Raw genomic sequence first — 21,372 nt, forward strand, 5'->3', positions numbered from 1 at the left:
CCTTCCACCAGGAAAACACAGCGCCTTAAAAAATTTTATGCATGTACTCTACCATAATTAAAAGGTTTTTAGACTGACAAAGCTGAAATTGTTAAGGGAAGTGAAACTGTTATTTCAGATACAAGTTCCCAGCTAACAGGTGTTTACTATACCTGGTGTGCTCACCTAAAAATGTCAGTGTAGAAAGTGGCAAAAAGGTAACAGAGGAAAAGAGCTAAAAATAACTTTACTTTTTGGAAAACAAAAAATTTTTAAATGATCTACTCTGGAAAGGGACTATTTCAAAATAAAGCTGACAGTACCATCTACTGGGCAAGAGTAGAAAAAACAAGCCATAATGATTACTAATTAATGATATGAAAGAATGAGACAGAAAATCAATTCTGCATGAATGTTTAACAAAACCAGAGGCATGAACTTTGTCATTCAGTTCAGGTAAGTAGTTTTACTTTTATTATAGGTTGATGTTAATTTATACCTGTTTGAAAACTACAGAATGTGAGAAATGGCATCATTGGCATTACACAGTCTCCTGTGGTAGAAGCTTCCAGCCTGCTGCTAAGCTGCAAGGCTGCCTCTCCAACGCTAGAAAGAGAACATCACTGAGTTGAATCTTTGAAGTGCAGAGTTATGACATCCAGAGTTGAGCTTTAGGCTCAACTACTCTCGAAGTTAAAAAGTAATAGTTCCACAATACAACAATTAATCCCAGTTATCTTTTCCTTCTAATACTTATTGCCAGTAAAAGACCTATAGCCGAAGTATAGAGGAAAGATGCCACGACACTGAGGGACACAATGAAATCCTGGAAGCCAGGGATCCATAGCTGGCCTTTTGCATGAAAATACATGCAAAATTATGTCATAGTTCTGGGAATCAGGTTCATAAGTTTCATCATATCCTCAAAGGTATTCTATAACCCTGAAAAAGTAAAGAACATCTACCCTAACCAAATTTACTTTATGTCAAAAATTAACCTCTAAGCGTTTTCAAAGTACCCTATCATACGCAAAAAAAAAACCCAGAGGGGTTAATTGTTTTTTTCTGGCTTCTCAGTTTGGATGCACTGTCTTTCACAATGTTACTATTGTAGAACATGCTGGATAACATGTGCTGGTAGCTGCTCCCAACATTGCTGTTGTTCCACCGATGGAATTCCAGAAAGACTGACACATTCCCCAACATTCTTTTACCCCAATAAACCACCAGGTTCTGAAGTGGGTAATGCTTTTATGAATGGTTTTAGAGCCATGGAAACTTGAGCTAATCCCTCTTACTTCTTTTTTCAAAGTTATTAGTTCTTTTCATCCAGACATCTAAAAAGCAGCATTAAAATTTATCATGTGGCTCCATTCCATAATCAAGAACATCAAAATCATAAACTTTACAAAAGAAATTTATTAAGCACATCAAACACCTCAGCTGACATTGTAATTTGTTCTGTTGGTGGATACATCTAGGTCAGTCAGAAAACAATTATGCCTGAAATATATAAAGGTTTGTTTGTTTGACTTGGCTTGAACTACCTTTAACTGATTCAATTCTCTTCTTTCTTTTTGCTTGTAGAGGCAAAGGATCCTTTGCTGATTTTTGCCCGTCTTTAATAGCAGATCATTAAAAGATGCTGCTGAAGTTACTATTTTTGTTTTATTACTTTCCATGCTGACATGTGAATTCTACTTACCAATGTGCTTTAAGAGCAAAGATTCTGGTAACTACATGTTTTTGTACATTAATCACAACAAGGCAAAACTGCGCACGATGAGTGCAGTGAATTTTCCAGTTGGGTTTCTGCATGGTTGCTGCAGGGTCTTGCTCTCAGTTAAGTGGCAACTATTCTTACTAGATAAGATGCTATCGCTCTCAGGAGTGTATCTGCATTCTACTAAAGGATTCCAAATGGCTAAATCCTCATGACCCAGAGGAATAATTCTCTGTGGATAAATTTCAGACACCAATTAGAAGTTCAGAGAGAGAAACTGCTTAGGGACAAGGAGCCCTACCATGCACCTCCCCCCTACCACTTACTGCCCTGCCTGTTCTTACAGCTGGCCTTGAGAAATTCATCTACAAATACTAATCTGCCATTTTACAGAAAAATTAGGCAATGGCACAGTTTCTAAAGCTTGTTTAAGCAAAAATGTCTTATGGATGACTACAGTATTTCCAAGAGGGTCTGTAGACACTTAGCCTTTCTCCTGTAACACTAATACTTTCTTAGGCTGGTCCTTCCTCTGAATGTCCTTCTCCTTCTCGCCTGCTATCCCTGCACAGAGCAGTCTTCACGTAAATGCCTACCTATTTTCAGACACCGGAAGCCCACGTGACCACTACTTCCCAAAGCCTTCTCCATCCCTCTTGCTAAAATAATACCACCTCTAAATTGCTCTAACATTTTCCCTATATCTCTTTGGTTATGAAAACATCTCCTCCCTTTAGACTGTAGCATAGCAGTGTTAAGAGAATCAATTTCAGTATCAGAAAAGTCCAGCTTTAGACGCAGTTCTGCCAAAATCTTGACCTTGGGCAAATGCTTTAACCATTCTGGGCCTCCGTTTTCCCATCTGTAAACTGACAACAGTGCCAGGAAATACCTCAAAGGGATTAAATAAAAAGATGCAGATAAAGTGCTCATCAGAGAGTAGGTTCTCTATTCTTTCCACTCCTGCACACAAATGAAAAGTCTCTGCACTGTTTTATATAAAGGTTGGTTAATTCAGGACGAAGAGGGGCAAGGGGACCCAGCAACAGGAAACAGTATACAGACCAAGGTTTGAAGCCTTCAACTAGCTAGTTGGCCTGGAAGGGAAACAAGATGGCACAGAAGAGTGAAATGAGAAGCAGCTGGAAGAAAGAAGGGGCCAGATCACCAAAAACTTCTGAGATAAACTTTGCCATGAAAGACAGGAAACTGCTAAAGGATTTTAAGCAGAAGAGTGACATAACTTGATTGGCCAGCAACATTTTACAGAGAAACATTCTTTCGAAATGGCAATAAACTGAAACATATAAAAACCTCTTCCCAGGATAAGAAACTGACTTCTGTGTATTGGCTGACTGTATGGACTACATTAATCTGAGCAGGCTGTCTTAGGAGAGCCTTGTTTATGAGGAAATCCACATGGCTATACCCATGAAAAAAACAGAAGCTTCAGTAATGTAAGATAGACAAGGCACGGTGTCAGAGAGTAAATCTCATGCTTTATTCAAAGTTCTTTTTAATACGTCTTATTTTTGTGAAAAATCAATTTCTCAATCAGGTCTCTTAAGTGACTCAGATATTAATATCAGGAACAAGTGATTAAGAAACCCTAAGTAACATAATCAACTGGCTTGTCCTTTAATCTCTTCAAGTAAAAATGGTTATAAAGTAGAAAAACAATTTATTATTATTATTTTTTTTAGAAGTGGGGTTTCAAACTGTCTACAGTATATATAGTGAGTTGGATACATGGCAATTACCCAGGTAATTAGATGAGCCTAAAAGTCAAATAAAATAAACCAGATTATAATACCCACTAAGTGGCTTAATTACCTGATTACCTTAATAAAAGTAATAGGCTAATTCCTAAAATCCATTGCTCAGAAAACCTTCAGGCAATTTAAATTTCTGAGGGAGGGAAACTTCTCAGGGATAGAAAGTTCAAAATCTAACTGAACAAAAGGTATAAATTTCATCATCTACTGACACCAAAATAATGCAACAAAAATGTACAAGGAAAATACAAGAATAAAGCAATTAAAAAAAAGGCAGCTTACATAATATATCACAAAGCCAGAAAAGATACAATTTGTTAAATGTTTTCCATGTTACTTTTTTCAATCCTTATAACCACCTTGTGACATAGATCCTATTTCCTCATTTTTTGGATAAAGATTCTGAAACGTAGGAAATTTAAATAACTTGACAAAGCTCATGTAGCTACTATGAGGCTGACATTATGAGCGTCTGGAACAGTTTTTCCTTCTCACAAATTTCAGCACTCGATTCCCATCATATCTAATCCAGATGAACATTTGGAGAATGTTAAAGCAGATAAAATCCTTAGTATTCATTTAATTCCTTATTTCACCAAAAAGGAAACCAGCCCAAAGAGACTAACTGACTTGTTCAAGGCCATACAGAACTAAAACTAAAACCGTATCTCCTTTCCAGACTTCACTGAACCTCACTGCAGTAATTTTGTTAAGCTAAACTCAGATATGTTGGCACACTGCAGTTAATTCAACCTAACCCAACTAAAATCTAAGTACTTTTCCAATGACAGACTATTCAAATCTCACAACTGAGGATGAACTAGAGTGGACTTGGCTGAGATACTTGTCAAGTAGAAACTAAAAGGTACTGGATTCCAGGAAGCCACTCTGAGGGGGCAGGAAAGTCTATTCAAGATAGACCAGAACACCGAGCACTACAGAGGAAAGCCAAGCGACAGCCAGTTAGGGTGATCAGAAGTTCAAACATCTGAGTGACCACGTGCAAACACAAAGTCTAAAAGGCCACAGACAGGTTCAAGGTCCCAGAGATAGGACTAGAGCAAAAACACATTAAAAATGAGAGCTGGGAGTGACTAGCCTCCCTGATGAGCTTGCATAACTATGTTTCGCAGGGCAGCAGGGGTGGTCCTGCTATGGGTTTAGGGAGACTTGAGGCAAAGGGCAAGGTGAGCACACAGGAAAGGAACAGGCTGAAGCGTCACTCTCTGAAGACAGCTCCCATCTATATAAAAAGCAACTTGGTTTACAGCATGGGCAAGCTTTTGAACAAGTGATTATATAAATAAAAATCCATATTTACAGTATAAATAATTTAAGGGAGGAGAATAGCCCTGTCTATTAAATATTTTAACATTATCCAGTTTTAAAAAGAGAAAACTAGGGCACAGGGAATGTGGTTATTCATTTAAAGTTACAAAGTTCATGACTACAACACACAGGAAGCTAGGTCCTCAAAGCCTACCATTTCCATATTTATTGTCCATCATGATGAAGTCAAACCTGGGATGAACCTCTGGAAGCTACAATCCAACTTCTGCAAAATAAGCAATAAGCACGTATTGCCAAAACATTCCCATCCACCACCACAACTGAGACGACTTCTCCCAAGTCGTCAGCATTTCAAATTGTCTTGGAAGACTTACTGTAGACGTCTCAGCATCACATGGAACATAGAGCATTTTGCTTAATGCTTTTAATTCTTGTTTCACATGTGTAGTCAAGTTTATTTTAATAAATACACACAGATGCACACAAAGATAGCCGTATCTAATAAAGCCAGCTTACCTTTAAGTCACTTCCTGGTAATGTGCCTACTCCATCTTTCCAGTCCATAACACTGAATACATCAAACTCTTGACCACTTGCGCTAGAGGCAGATTCAGTCATGATTTATTTTTGAAACTGGAAGGGGGAAAAAGGCATGTCATAAATATTCTACATACAAATCAGTTTTTATTTTAGTGGTCATTGCCTTGGTTTCCAAACATAATTTTCTTGATCACAAATCCCATACCCATAGAGCTAGAAAAAAAATGCTTCAAAAATATCACTTTTTTCCTAGTGCAATCTCTGGTAAATTATAGAAGAAAAAATATTACTAAAATTTATAAATTAAAAAGTGTCAATTTTCCTATTCTTAAAAAGAATTCTGTTTCACAGCATATTCACCTAAAATAAAAAATCATGATACATATAAATAGAATTTCTTGCCCACTAACTAGTTTTTTTGTTGTTGTTGCTTTAAGATATTGAAAAGAGAGTGGGTATAAAGGATAGAATCAATATTAAATGTTAATAAATAAAACGAAGCCATTTAGATAAAAAACAAGAAAATTCCAATCCATTAAGACTGTCATCTACACGAGTCAATTAAGTTTGCTGTATCAATTCAATGAATTCACAGTGTAACCGATTCTTTCAGTAAATTGATTAATTTAATTCAGTTGAGATGTCTGCCAATTTGATGTTCTGGAAAATAGGGAAGCAATCTTTAAATACAGAGCAAACACTAATAATAGGGCTTTGTTAAGATAACCAAGTCAGCTAGCTAACTGTGATAATGCTTTTAATTTGCATTTTTTAAAATTTATAAAAGTTTTCTATAATCATATTGTTAGTGGTCACATTGATATTGTTATTCCAAGACTGCTGTGTATGTGGTATGAGATTAGAAAAAGTAAGTAATTATGTTGGTGTCATTGATATGCAATGAAAGATGGTTAAGTCCTAAATTTGAATGGAATTATCAGTATATATTCATAACGCACTTTAATATTTTAAAAATATGTATACTTTCTAGCTTTGTCTGACAAAATCTAGAAACCACCACCAACCAAGAGTATGGAACAGCCAAGTGCTTAGACTGTGGTGTCTAAATACCATTTCTCTCAGGTCTTCCCAGTGAAGGGGCTGATTTCTGCTAAGCGGCAAATATGCAAGACAAGTCTGGAACTGGTCAACAAAAAGCAAGGAAGCTATCGAAGACAACAGAGGTCATATCAAAAGAACTCGGAAGCCAACTTGAAGAGGCTCCTGCTGGACAAACTAAGGATAAGATTCCTACAATGAACTGAAACACATCAAATGAGTTTAAATCCATGAGTTCATACTGATATTGAAAATCAACCAACTGGGCACCTGGGTGGCTCAGTTGGTTAAGCCATTGCCTTCAGCTCAGGCCATGATCCCAGAGTCCTGGGATCTAGTCTCGCATCAGGCTCCCTGCTCCATGGAGAGTCTGCTCCCTCTGACCTTCTCCCCTCTCATGCTCTCTCTCAAATAAATAAATTAATTAATTACAAAAAAAAAAAAAAGAAATCAATCAACCAACCAAGAACACCTCCTTGATCACCTTTTGAGACTACAAGGGAACCAACTCATCATCTGGAAAAAGAAACAAGGATTTATCCTGCCTACATTGCATGAGACCCATGCAAACTGTATCTCAGGGTAACCAAATCATTGGTGAGAGGAAGTTTCAGTTTAGAAAGAGTTCTGCTAATAAAGAAGGAATAACAGAACTGAAACATTTACCATTTTCAATCCTTGAAAAATGAATGGCTTTGGCAATGGCCAGCGATGACCGCTAAGAATACAAACCCAACACCATCTATCAAGACATCTTGCCAAGAAAAAAAACAAAATCAAACCTAATCTGATCAAGTCTATTTACAGGAAATACCAGAGACAAAAAGACATGTTAAATCACACCATGAAAATACATAGGGAGTAAACTTCAGACTGTCATAAACTCTCGGGGCAACAATTCTCCCAAATGTAGTCCACAGTCCCTGGGAGGCGGAGACACTTTCTAAAGGCCCAAGAAATCAAAAGTACTTTCATAAAAATACTAACACATTATTTGGTTTCTTCACAATGTCAGCATATGATACCTGCATTGATGGTACACAAGCAACAGTGGGTAGACAGTTGGGGTGCAAAGTGGTAGGCGTAGTCATTGCCTCCTTTACCACTGTGTACTTATAGGAAACAAACACCGGTTTCACTAGAGATCATCCTTGATGAAGTAAAATGACAACCTTCATTAAATCTTGATATTTAAAAACACATCTTTTTAACATTCTGTGGGATAAAATGGGAAGCACACATCAAGCCCTTGGGTGTGTCAAAGCACCAAGGAAAAGCACCTGTGAACTGTTTGAGATGCAAGCTGAACAAGCTGCTTTTCCATGGAAGGCCATTTATTTAACAAACTATGTTCATTTGTGTTTGGATATCTGGCAAATATTTTGTCAAAAATAAATGAAGTGAGCCCGTCAACCTCACAAGAAACACTGACAGCATTTGTTGCTGAAGATACAATTTGACCATTCCAGGGAAGACCATGATTTTGGAAAACGTGTACCCTCCACCATGGGCTTGACAAGCTTCCTAAGAGCTAAATACTTTTATAAGGAGATGGGTGGTGATATTCATGAACAGATTTTTAAAATATTTTATATTTGACATATGTCAACATCTGGGAGATTTGCATAATTCAGTGAAACAGTATTTTCCCAATAACCGTGCTTGATGTCACAAAATTATGCATGGAAAGGATCCATTCAAGTGCAAGACAGACCAATGGATTTTAATGTAACACAGTGTGAAAAGTTCATTGTTGGGGTTTCGAATTGCCTACTACTGCAACCTACCTTTAAGAAACTACCACTTGTCAACTTTTGGTGTAGTATCACAGAAGAATGTCCACTGTTAAACGAAAAAACTTAAAGTACTCCTTTCCCTTTCCAACCCCACATCTGTGTGAAGCAGATTTTCTTCATACGCTTCAACAAAAACAACATATTGTGACAGACTGAATGCAGGAGCTGATATGAAGATCCGGCTATCTCTTATTAAGCCAGACATTAAAGAGACTTTCAAAATGTAACAGAGTGCCACTTCTCCCATTTTCCATGATGGAAACTATGATTAGGTTTCATTAAAACTGTGCAGACATATATTAACATAATAGGTTTGCTACTGTTATTTTTAAGTAAATAGTTTAAATTATGTATTTTAATTCTGAATACAGGAAATATTAGTAGATATAACCCATACAAACAATAGCTCTTTGGAGTTTTTAATCATTCTCAAGAGTGTCAGAGAGATTTGAGAGCCACTGCTGTATAGGATTAAAAACTTGGTTTTCTGCCACACAGACACATACACATGCACAAGGCCAGGAGTAAAAAAATACATGGAAGAGGAAATATGAAACTTAGATTAAGAGATTTAAGAAACATATTAATAAATCACAATACCATCATTCACAGATCTTGTTTGAACCCTGATTTAAACCATTTCTTAAAGAAGATGGCAAAAATTAGACAGGAAGGAAAACATGAATACCACCTAGCTATCTGATGATGTACAAAAATGTTTATTTTTCGGAAGGGATGATGATGGCATATACTTTCAAAAGGGGACTTCATCCTTGTCAACTGAAACTGACAGATGGAACGATTAAGATAGGAATTTGCTACAAATTAGTCAAGAGGGTGAAGTGGTGAAATAAACAGGCAACATGCTAGTAATTCTCAAGAAATCTTAAGGGCCCACAGCAGTTTATTATACCACATCTTTCATTTAGCAGTGCTTGAAAAATTCTATTTTATATTCTATTTAAATTCTATTCTATAAAAGAAATATATTTTAAATGCAATCTCTTTAGATACATAATACACATTTATTTTTAGTCAATAGAAAAAACCTGTGTTTCTTTGAATTATAGTTAGCTTTTGTTGAAGTTTATTGGATCCCTCCATATTCTTTCTTCCTTTGTCCCCTTTAAATGAGCCAATTTCAAGTGTTACATATTATCTACTTCTGATCATTTCAAAATTTATACAGTCTGAATTTGAAGAAGTACTAGATTTCACTATCATTAGACTTCACCCTTAAAACAGGAACTAAGATGTGAAGGCCTGAAGAAGATTAATCTAAGAAACAGAGAAGACGTTAAGTGAATTAAGACCTGTGCTTAAGCGCTCGGTGACTCCTACCTCACTAAACAGGGATCAGCAACAAAATCCACTTCCCTGTGAAGTGTTAGAGGAGTGGCAACTTCTTCTTGATAGACAGTAGAATTACAGAATAATTTTTCCCCCTGGTGGATAAACTGGGTAACAAGCGAGTGATCCATAGAAAAGGACTGTTTTCCTGCTCTATCTCTAACTACAGTTATCACCAGGTACTACAATTACACCAGTAAGACATACTATATATACTTTAAAATTTATTATTTCAATCTCAACCTCTTCCAGAAATGGAGTCAAAGCAGCAATTTACATACATTATTTCATTTATTTCTTGCTCACAAAAAGATCAATTCTAAAATTCCTCCGGTCTACACTGAAGAAAGTGAGTTGTAGAGCTCAGGAATTTACCCAAAACCATATCCGGTGGCATGGTCAATATCTGAAACCAGGTCTAATTCCAACCATGGCCTTTTATTCTCAACCACTGTCTTGTCTTTGTCTCAGAGTCTTATGCCTCTAAGAATCTGGCTAAACCTACTTTTCCCTAAGTTACTCCTTTAGACATGACAAATCAAGAAACAAATTTACTAGGGCTGAAGTTTTTGATTTATGTATATCAGTGCAATGTGTATCCTTTTAATAAATATCAAATACATGCTTATTAATAACCAAGTGTCATTAAGACATATATACAACAGAAATAGAATTTCGGTCTTTTTCCACTTAAAAATCATAAATGCATAAAATTCACAACGACAAAATCCTGTGACTAGGAGAAGGAATAGAAAGCAGGAGAAATCTAAAAGTTAGCACTGTACAAAACCTGAAGTAAATGCTCATGACACATTTTTGGAAATACTTAGAATTTGCTTTTGTTCCACAAAACATCAGTAATGTTTCACATTGTACTCTACTTATAAGCACATAAAATTTACAAAAATTTCTATTCATTGTTTCACTTTAAGGTTTGTGAACACTGTGTATAAAATATGATAGCATAAAAATATTTACCATGTGTTCTTTCCCCTTATCTGATTTTGAAGCCAAGTAGCTACTTGCTGAATGGCTAGGACATTGTCTATCATATCGTCATCAGACAGAACAGCCATCAACCAATATTATTTTAACAGAAGCTCCTTCTTCATGACACCCTAAGTCTTCCTCCCTTGTTTTCTTTCTCCGGAAGGCATACTTGCATACATACAAAGTCCTTTCATTTCAATCAGTTGGGGTCCTAAGAATGAAGCAGCTTGTTTGTTTTAAGAACTTAAAATGCTTTGTTTTATGTTTTCTTTAACTATCACCTGGTGCTATTCCACAACTCCATGTGTAACCTTTATTCCACGGACCATAAAAAGCAAGTAGGTAGTAGAGTTCCTCACAAGGCAAGTCACAAACAGCGTTTCTCATTCTGCAGAAAATCTCATCCCTAATCTCTTCTTAATGATGCTGAGATTTCCTAAAGAAGCATCTCCAAAGTGCACCATGATGGGTCCTCTGCACTATCAGTCAAGATCCACGATTTTCCTCTAAACCTCTTCTAAATCCTAAGAGTCTCCCAGCCACTGCAGATGTCAAAAAAGACCACTGTGGGTTTCACATATCCAGCAAATACACCACTGCAGCTTTTAATCTTTTGATTCCTACTAGCTTTCCTATCATGACTAGAAATGGCTAAAATCAAGCATTCTGATGTCCAAGGTGCTTCTACCAATGCCCACTGTTAGGAACCGATGACTTTACTGAAGGCAGAGACCATTACTATTGACACCGATTCAAACGTGTTAGACTCCCCAAGTCCCTCTTTGGTGTAACAGTTCACTTTAGATATTACTCATTTTTATGACAATCTTGTTGCCCTTAGCCTCTGGAGGACAGATTAAACGACATGCAACACTGTCCTCAGAACTACCTTCTGTATCTCTCTCCTGCACCATTCCTTGCCTCTAAACCAAAGCTTTGCAACTTATCTTTCCCTTGGGACATTGTATCTAATGGATGAATGTGCTCAGTCTCTCACGTGAATAAATCCCTGGAAGCCTCAACCTACCATACACCACTAGTTTTCAAGAAACAGCAGGCAATGAGGAGATTAGTTAATATCTTATACTTGAAAATTCTATGTTATGAGGATATGGGGAAGCAGGCCCTCTCATGCATTGATGGTGGCATTATAAATGAAAACAACCTCTCTGGAGATCAATTTCCAAGAACAGACCCTCCAACTCAGCAGTCCTACTCCTAAAAATTTATTCTATAGTTACTTACACATACAAAAGAAGGAAAAATGTAAAGTGTTATTCACTGACAACAGGTCTAGTCATAAGGTCAAAAAATTGGAAACAATCCAAAAGTCCATCAATTAAGGACCACTGCAGCACATCCATATGGCATTTAATGCCATTATAAAAAACAATGAGCTCTTTACGTTGTGATACAGAAAGAGCTCCAACACAGGACTAATACTCTAATTTTATGCCAAGTATAAAAACTGTGTCCTACTGCTTCTATAAAACAAAGGATATACATATGCTTATTATATAGGCAGACATCCTCTCTGCAAGCATTCATCAGAAACTGGTAACAACACTGGCGGCCCTCAGGAGGAGGCAACAGTTTGCTGCAAGACAGCCACGGGAGGGAATCTGCTCTCTAGACATTCCTTTATACCTGCTGACTGTTCACATTTTTTTAAGAGGAAAAAATATAATCTAAAAAATGTTTCTAAACCCCTTCTCATGTCAATTCAGAATAGATCATGTAACGAATGGCAGGTCTTCCCATGAAAACATTCAGTTTGTGATTGCTGCCAACAACGGAAGCAATAGCAGAGAAGTCATTAAGGGAAGTCAACTTCCCCAAAACTCTTGGGTCATTTAAATAGTAGGTATTTAGCAATATATGCAAATGCATCAGCTCCACAGATGGATGAGAAGAGGAAGGTAAGGTTCACTTTTCCCCCAACTCGGGTATCAGAAATGTATAGTAGATCACTGGCATTCAAGGATTATTTATGGCTTCTATCGTTCCTGAGAGGCATCTGAAGTTCCCGTGACATTCAGCACTTTGTTATCTTTCAGAGACATGCAAGGGCAAGTCACTTGGACCAGTCATGGTCCAGGGATGCTCTTACGCAGAGTACTGAGTCTTAGTCTATGGCCGCTGTAAAGAAAGAGATAAAACATCGTTTCTTGTTAAGAAATGAGACAAACAACATTAACTGCTAGTTGATTCTAGTGTTGATGACAGAATGAGGGGAATATGGAAATGTTTATGAAAGCGCTAGGCCTAGCCACAAAATAGAAGTTTCAGATAAATTAAAGACTGAAATGTCAAATGCAATGATGACTCAGACACATTGTGTGAACAAAACTACCAAATGCTCCAAAAGGAAGTAAGTAGAAAAGATGTGTGAATTTGTTTCAATAAGTGCTCCAGACAGTACAAAAATTGCTCATCAAGCAAGATAAGTAGTTAAGGTCTAGAGAGATGATTTACATTTTTCAGTTATACTTTAGTAATCTGAAGGAAGGAATTGTATATTACAATGATTTTTTTCTCAAGTTGAACTGGCGATTGCCTTGGGATATATCCTTCACAAATGTCAAGAATCTGCCGTTATCTTATTTTGACTGGAGATAAGCAGTCCGTGTGTCCTTCATAATCCCCCTTCACACAGTCCCTTCATTCACATCTGCCACTGGTGGATCAAACAAGCGGCAGCTCCAAGCGAGGGGCACGGACCCCCCCCCCCCCAGTGCCAAGCTCCTATGGCACAGTCAAGGTGAAGAACCTTTCTAGCACTGAGACGAAGACGAGAGTCCCTCGAGAGATAAGTCACCCAATCCAGGATGCTCAAAATCAAGGGAAAGAGTGGCCACTACCTAGAAACCAAAAGTTTGGATCTACAGATAGAGTGAGAAATAAAGATTATTAAGAAAGGGAGCTAACTGTAGCTGGGTCATTCTTGCTCAAATGAATGGCTAGTTAATGTTCACTAAGAGCAGTTAAAGAGTTCAAATAATCTTACAGTTGCTTTTTTTAGAGTTACATTTTATAGCTTTATAGTTAACCCGTGTGTTCTTCAAAAATAAGGTACAGAGAGGATACGGCTGTGAGTTGGGAGTGGTTATAAAATGGGGATAAACATCACCTCAAAAGCAGAATCGGGTTAAAATTCTGTCATTCAGATGAAAGAACTGAGATACCAGCACCTGGTTTTAATCAGTTTGGGCTAAAAAGACAAGCTGTCTTTTGCAAAGAGTCAGGAATGTAAACCCTAAAAGCATCAGCACGAACCAAACAAAATAATTCATGGATCATCCTCAAAACTTGCCGTGAGCGCACCAGTTCCCTCTTCCATCCCTCACCCTCTCCTCAACCACTGCCTTCCCTTCCTCCTCTCCATTTCACTTTGCAAAATCTGACAACTGCCCACCCAGTAACCTCAGACGGGTTAACCTTGGAAGTCTCAATTCCCCCACCTAGAAAGGGTGGAGAAGGGACCCTTTCTTCTGTGGACAATGGTGAAGATTCCATGAGATAAATGGGTTAATACCTTAGCTTCGTGCCTATCACGTAGTAAGCAGTCAATAAAATGTTAGCTTTTTATTATAATTATCTGATTTAACAATTATTCGAGCTCTTGAGTGACCTTAAAAATATCAGACAGTGACTTTTCTCTTATTTAATTGTATTTCTGTAGTATCTCTTACGGTAAGGCACCTGTTCAAAATCTAAGTATCACAAGACTCAAGATCACTCCATAAAAGCAGATATTTTATTATTCATAATATCTCATGTTTACATAGCTCCAGAAAAGACTACTAGCTCTTTTTATACCTCTTCATGCTCTTCACCTATTCTGCCCATCCCCCCTCTCCCCTCCTCTTTGGCAACTAGCAGTTTGTTCCCTATACCTGAAAGTCTGTCTTTTTATTTGTCCATTTGGTTTTTTCAGATTCCACATATAAGCAAAACCATGTGGTTTCTGTCTTTCTCTGTCTGATTGTTTCACATAGCATAATTCCCTCTAGGTCCATCCACTTGCTGCTGAAGGCAAGATCTCATTCTTTCTTATGCCTGAGTAATACTCCTGTGTGTGTGTGTGTGTGTGTGTGTGTGTGTGTGTGTCTGTGTGTATCACATCTTCTTTATCCATTCATCTATGGCTAGACACTTGGATTATTTCCATAGCTTGGCTATTATAAGTAATGCCACAATACACAGGGATGCATATATCTTTTCAAATTAGTATTTTTCATTTTCTTTGGATAATTAACTGGTAGTAGAATTACAGGATCATACGGTAACAGTATTTCTATTTTTTAATTTTTTGAGGAACTCCCATACTGTTTTCCATGGTGGAGGCACCAATCGCATTCCCACCAACAGCATGTGAGAGTTCCCTTCATTCTACATGCTCACCCAACACTCGGGATTTCTTGTCTTTTTCACAGTAGCCATTCTGACTGGTATGAGCTCTTATCTCATTGTGGTTTTGATTTGCATTTCCAGTATGGTGGGTGATGTCAAGCATCTTTCATTTGTCCATTGGCCATGTGCAGGTCTGCTTTGGAAAAATGTCTATTGAAGTCCTCTGCCCATCTTTACATTGGATTGGTGTGTGTGTGTGTGTGTGTATTGCATTGTGTAAGCTATTTATATACTTTGGATATTAACCCCTTATTGGATATATCACTTGCAAACACCTCCTTCCATTCAGTAGGATGCCTTTCTGTTTCATTAATGGTTTCCGTTTCTGTGTAAAAGCTTTTTATTTCGTGGAGTCCCAACAGTTTATTTTTGCTTTTGTTTCCCTCGACCATCACCCTTCTTCAAAAGCCAATACTTCCAGTGACAGAGAAGGCTTTGCCATAAAGGGAGGGAGCTGGGCCTGAAGGCCAGGCTCTCTCTGCTACCATGCTCGTCTGACCACACACTGCAGGCCAGGCGGAGGCTTAGCAACAAAACTAGATGAAAGGCCAGGGCAACATCTTCCAGCCTATTCCTCAAAACACAGCCTTTAGGAGACCATTTATTCAGGGCCTGTGATGCAGTTGTCTTGTTGAGAGAGATGTGAATACCCCGGGGGTCTTCAGGACACGTACAGCGCACGTCAGCAGCACTGTGGCATCTGGGAAGTACTGGCCAAGCCAAAGCTTCCCACGGTCCCCTCACCTTGTGACTCTATTATCACAGGGCATCGAATTCCATGGAGTCCTCTACCCCCTGCCCCTGGCCTTCGGGAAAATGCTGAGCTATGGAAAATAAATTCAGGAAATAACATGAAAGTAGAGAGCATTTTACAGGAATAAAACGGACTCCTCTTCAGGTTAGATCCAGCTACAAATGCTACCTTTGGATCTAGTTCCCAACCTGCATCCGAGGGGTAAGACTCTTAGTGTCTTAGACCGGAGAACGCCCTCTGGACGTGTAGTCCTTGAAGTCCAGGCTGGAGAAAGCGATCCTAAGAAAGATACAGCCTCTGACTCCTCAGGCCTGTCTACCATTTTCTGACTTACTCTCTGATGGCCTGCACCCTTGTGACCTCAGCTCTCTGAAGTACACAGCCTATAAGGGGCAAACTCACACACTCACAAATACACACCTACAAAAGGGTGACTGGCCAAAGGCAAAAAGCCTAATATACATGAAGGGGATACAGACAGACCAGAGCAGAGAGACCTCCTCCATGAGTTGCCATTTACTTTAAAGGATCTCACCAAAAGCAGCCTGTTTGACCCTCACGACTACTCTTGAGACTGATTCCATTTTACAGGCAAGAAAATGGAGGTCATGCAGCCAAGAAAACTTTTGTCTCCCAAGTCAGTGGCCCTCAGACTATCCCACATGGCCCGGCTTGTTGCATTTTAGCTAACAGAAGCCAGTCTAGTGTGAGGGTGATAAGCACGGGCTCCAGGGCCACAGCACCTGGGTTTGAGTCCTAGTCTCCTATTTTCCAAACTACTGCATAATCCTGGGCAGGGTACGTAACCTCTCCTGAGCGTTAGGCTCCTTCGTCAATAAAATGGAAGGGGAATATCTACAGAGTTGTAAAAATCTGTGTTTTGATCATGTGTGCTAAGAGTATTTGGCATATGGTAGACATGCAGTACACGGAGCCGTAGCTATTTTGAAGAAAACAAAACAAACCGCACTCCAGTGTCCACGTTCCCTCCAGGCACCACTTTACCCAGTATCTGAAGCATACCAGAGCACAGGAATGATAACTGCAAAGGCCGAGGCCTCTGCACCACAAAGCCCTAAGTGATTTCTCAGGAGTCCAGAGGCGAAGGTAAAGAAAAATGGGATGTTAAGATCGATGGTAAGACTCTGGATTTCACGGACATGGAAAATTTCAAAATGAGTTAGTTTCAGTTTTGCCACATTCTTATAAAGAAAAGAATATTATAGCAACCAAAAAAGTCAGAAGGACATAATCTCTAAATGATGACCCAAGAGTAGACCACTGGCAACCTTATGGGTATTTTTGCTGAGGAGGTACAAAAGCTTCCTCACATACCAACTGCGGTTCCAGGTCTTGCAAAAGGCCAGTAGGAGAAAGACAGACCAGAACTAGGGATTGTCCCCAAGGAACTAGAATAAGTCCCCCTCTTTATAAGAACTGGAGCCTGTGTATGTGATACGCACCAGAAGAGAGACTAGGAAGAACGAATCTATAACCCCATCATAATATTTCTGACAGTGTATCATGATCATCTACTTTGACCAGACTTTGGAGGAAAGGGACCTTGACTTATTCATTTCCTTATCCCTTATGAATACCCACTGTAGATATCAATAAAATTTATTAAGTGAATGAATAAAAAAAGAAGGAGAAAATGAAACAGACTAGTTGTGGGTGGGAATTAGGGAGAGGGGAAATCAGAAAAAAAGATCAAACTAAGCCTGATGGTGGTATTAAGGAGGGCATGTATTGTGTGGTGCATAAACAATGACTTTTGGAACATTGAAAAAAAAATTAAATTTTAAAAAAAGATCGAATTCATTTGTCCATCTATCTCATATTCTTCAGTGACATTCTAACTCCCAGCTAGGCTGCTAAGTATTCACTTGCCTTGTTGGCAGAAGCATAACATTACTGGCTCCAAGAAACGCTCCTTATTTAAGTGTCAGTGGAGGACACATCAAAAGAAGTTAAACTCAAACCTCTTAAGCAGGTTTATTCAATAAGGATAAGAGACAAATCTAAACTCACATTTGAAGCATCTCTCAACAAACACATATTGCTACAAAGAAAAATTTTCCTTTCAAATCAAGCATGAAAGATACCAGCTTTGATATTCTACTCGCCCGCCTGATAAGAACTCTGAATCGCACACATACTGGAATTGAGATCCTGTTGTGGAAAGATGTAAAATTTTGCCCCCAGGGCCCAAGTTCATAGATTTTAGGTAGGCAAAATTCTAGATCATTTCAATGGAAGAAATGAAATCTCAGGACCGTCAAGAACAATCTTTGAAAATCTGGGTCTTCTGTCCACATCTATCCTTATTTGGTAGATGACTGAGTGGCAACTAATCCCCACTTTCTCTAAATATGAAGCTGAGGGACACTTGGGTGTCTCAGTGGGTTAAGCCTCTGCCTTCGGCTCAGGTCATGAACCCCCGGGTCCTGCGATCAAGCCCCACATCAGGCTCCCTGCTCAGTGGGGAGTCTGCTTCTCCCTCTACCTCTCCTTCTGCCCCTCCACCCCGACTTGTGTGTGTGCACACACCGTCTCTCTCTCTCACTCTCAAGTAAATAAATAAGATCTTTAAAAAAAATATATGAAATCGATTATGGGATGGTTCCTTCTTAATTGATATTTTCTCAAAACGTATCTCCTGGTCGTATGCTAATGACAATGATCCTATTAATGCAGCTATGGTTTATCTGATTTGCTACCTTTTCTGCCATGGAGATTATACACAAAGGGGTAGTCACCAAAAGCAACCTTTTACAAAATCTCAACTTCCTGCCTTCCCGCTTGTTACTGTAAGAAGGATGAATTATTTGAGATTCTGTGGCCTAACCTACTTACTTCCTCTAAAGGAGGAACAGAAAATGAAATATGCCTTTCAAGAAAAAAAAATGTACATAGAAAACGAAATCACAAACTGACATTAACAGGCTTATGGCATATTTAATATATTCTCATCAAATGCTTTTATTGGAAGTTCACTTTTAGTGTGGAGGGCAACATATCTCGATTTGAGGCAAAAATATCCTGACAAGTGCTATCATATCATCAACATCACTACACTAATAGAGTCATAATAGAAATTTTACACCCATTAAGGGGACTCAAAGGGCATAAAAAGAACAAGAACCTGTCTGACATAGATATGTCCATGCTTATGCAAAATGTGCAGAAACTCAAAAAAGAAAAACTAAAAGTAGTATCTTGTTCTTTTCTCTTATTTCATTTCATAATTTTTAAATGCTAAAAGTGGGATCTTTTTTCTTACTCGCTTCATATTTTTATAGAACACAGAGCTAAAATTAAGAGATTTACACTTGATTTCTCTTTTGTATCTAATAAAGTAGATGTGACCAGATTTTATTTCTCTCACACGAGTCAAGTCTATAAGTTTATCTTGATAACCATTTGTAGCTAAACTCCTTATCAACAGATTGAACAGCTAGGCCTCAAATCCACCAAATAAGAACACAAAGCAAAAGGGTGAATTATTTCGACCGCTTAACAACCTGACCACACTGATCACTTAGGAATTTCAATTCATGGTTCAGGGTTCAGTCAGTGTAACAGATGAAGGGAAAATAATCAAATGACTTTTGGGGCCTGAGCAATCCTACTCAAAATGTTCTACTACTGAAGGAGTTTAACGTTACAAAATTACACGTAACATAAAGCTACCGTCCAATCTTAAAACAGCCTGCCTGTAGCACATGCTCAAAAGAGTTTATAGAGACAGAGCTCCCTTAAAGGAGAAACCGTCTATTACCCTATGATCAATGTGTGCAGGGGTGTCCTTCTACATCAGACTGAAGCTCCATCTGATGGACCATAACTCATATACCAGAGATATTACCTGACTCCCACTGCAGTACAGCAAACAATGAATAAATAGAGACTCTTCCCTTCAACTGGCAAGCATGAGCATACTCTTCTGGTTAAAGAGTATAACAGTTACCATAGCACTGTTGTTGAATGTATTATTAGTCATATTTCCTGTTTTCTTTTTTTTTTAAATTTTGATTCCAGCATTCGATACTCAGCCCTGCCCCCCTACTTCTCCCCACCAATATCTCTCTCCCTCCATTTATTTTTCTTCTTCCCTTTAATAATCCTGCTTCTGAGAAAACTCCATCATCTTTTGTGTTCACTTTAACACATTTAGGTCCCATCCTTTCTACTGACTGAATGATCCACATTTTTGGGGAACTAACCCTACTGCCTCATCTAGTCTCTTTCTACAAAGAACAAATGAAACCTTTTTCACATATTCTCATATTAGGTATGAGAATTACCTAATCTGAGTTATGTTTTCTTAACAGTTTATAATCATTTCAAGGCCATGAGCCAGACCAAGGTGTTTCTTTCAGTATAGTTCAGTAATTGGTCTTTTCCCAATTCTTGCTTTAAAAAAGAAAAAAAAAAAAGGGAAAGGGAAGAGATAAAGTTTTCTTCCCATTATTTTTTCTGATACCTGTTTGCTATTGCTTATCTTAGTAAACCAATCTATAAAAGTGAGCACATTAATCTGGAAATGTGTTTTCTTAAAAATATTCTAAGAATTACTTTTTCAAAAATTAGAAACTAAAGACCTAACAAGATAATCATAAGCCAGTATCAGTTTCCCTGGTCCCAGCCCTTTCAAACTGTATAATATGAACTTAGACTATTACTAAGTATCTCTGAGCATCAGTTTGCTCTAAAAGTAAAATAATATCAACTCCTCAAGGTTAGGGAAAGTGTTAGAGATAATAGTGCCGACACTAGCACCTGGGAAGACAGAAGGCACTTAGCATTTGTTGGATATATAAATAAATGAATGAATGAATCAAAGAATATAAAGCGCCTAGCTCAATGCCTGACATTCAGAAGGCACTCATATACAATCACACTTAATAGAGCAACATTTGGCAGTGTTTTACAGAGGGCGACCCACCTCCCAGGTCCTTACCATAGTAATAGGTTCAAGGCCACATCCAGTGGTTCCACCAGAGTACTCACTGTGCTCATCTCTACCCTTCTGAAGCAGGAGCACTGAACGGTGGCTTTGTTTTGTTAGTCACCACTGTACTGTACGTGGTGCGGGTTATTTCCTCAAATGGAATTACGAACACATGGAGGCCAAGGTCTGCTGCTTTCTTTGTAATGCCCTAACCCATTCATTCATTTGACGCTGTTTTTTTTTTTGTTTTTTTTGATTTTTTGTTTTTAATTTTTTATTTTTTATAAACATATGTTTTTATCCCCAGGGGTAGAGGTCTGTGAATCACCAGGTTTACACACTTCACAGCACTCACCAAAGCACATACCCTCCCCAATGTCCATAATCCCACCCCCTTCTCCCAAACCCCCTCCCCCCAGCAACCCTCAGTTTGTTTTGTGAGATTAAGAGTCACTTATGGTTTGTCTCCCTCCCAATACCATCTTGTTTCATTGATTCTTCTCCTACCCACTTAAGCCCCCATGTTGCATCACCACTTCCTTTTAAGTGAGGATTGTGAAGCACTCTTCAAATGAGACTTCCAAAACCTAGGTGCTCAATACATATTTGTTGATTGACACAAAATCTGGATTACAGGAAGAATAATAATAAAGGAAGCACTTAACTATTATGTATAATACACATGTAATTCCTCCATCACTTTCCAAGTAACCAATTCTAGGTCCACTTTTAAGGAAGCTCTCATCCAA

The 21,372-nt window shown here is 38.3% G+C and overlaps 1 protein-coding gene across 9 annotated transcripts in view; it reads right to left on the reverse strand.

Moving 5' to 3' along the window:
* L3MBTL3 (L3MBTL histone methyl-lysine binding protein 3) overlaps positions 1 to 21,372 on the reverse strand; it is a 112,726-nt gene that overhangs the window by 84,187 nt on the left and 7,167 nt on the right. For all 9 annotated transcript variants that reach the window (XM_032339549.1, XM_032339540.1, XM_032339546.1 and 6 more), the window contains exon 3: positions 5,284 to 5,400. In XM_032339549.1, the coding sequence (XP_032195440.1) occupies positions 5,284 to 5,385 (102 nt within the window). In that variant the 5' untranslated portion in view covers positions 5,386 to 5,400. The remainder of the gene's footprint in view (positions 1 to 5,283; positions 5,401 to 21,372) is intronic.

This window comes from Mustela erminea, chromosome 4, assembly GCF_009829155.1.
Source record: "Mustela erminea isolate mMusErm1 chromosome 4, mMusErm1.Pri, whole genome shotgun sequence".
Classification (NCBI taxonomy): Eukaryota; Metazoa; Chordata; class Mammalia; order Carnivora; family Mustelidae; genus Mustela; species Mustela erminea.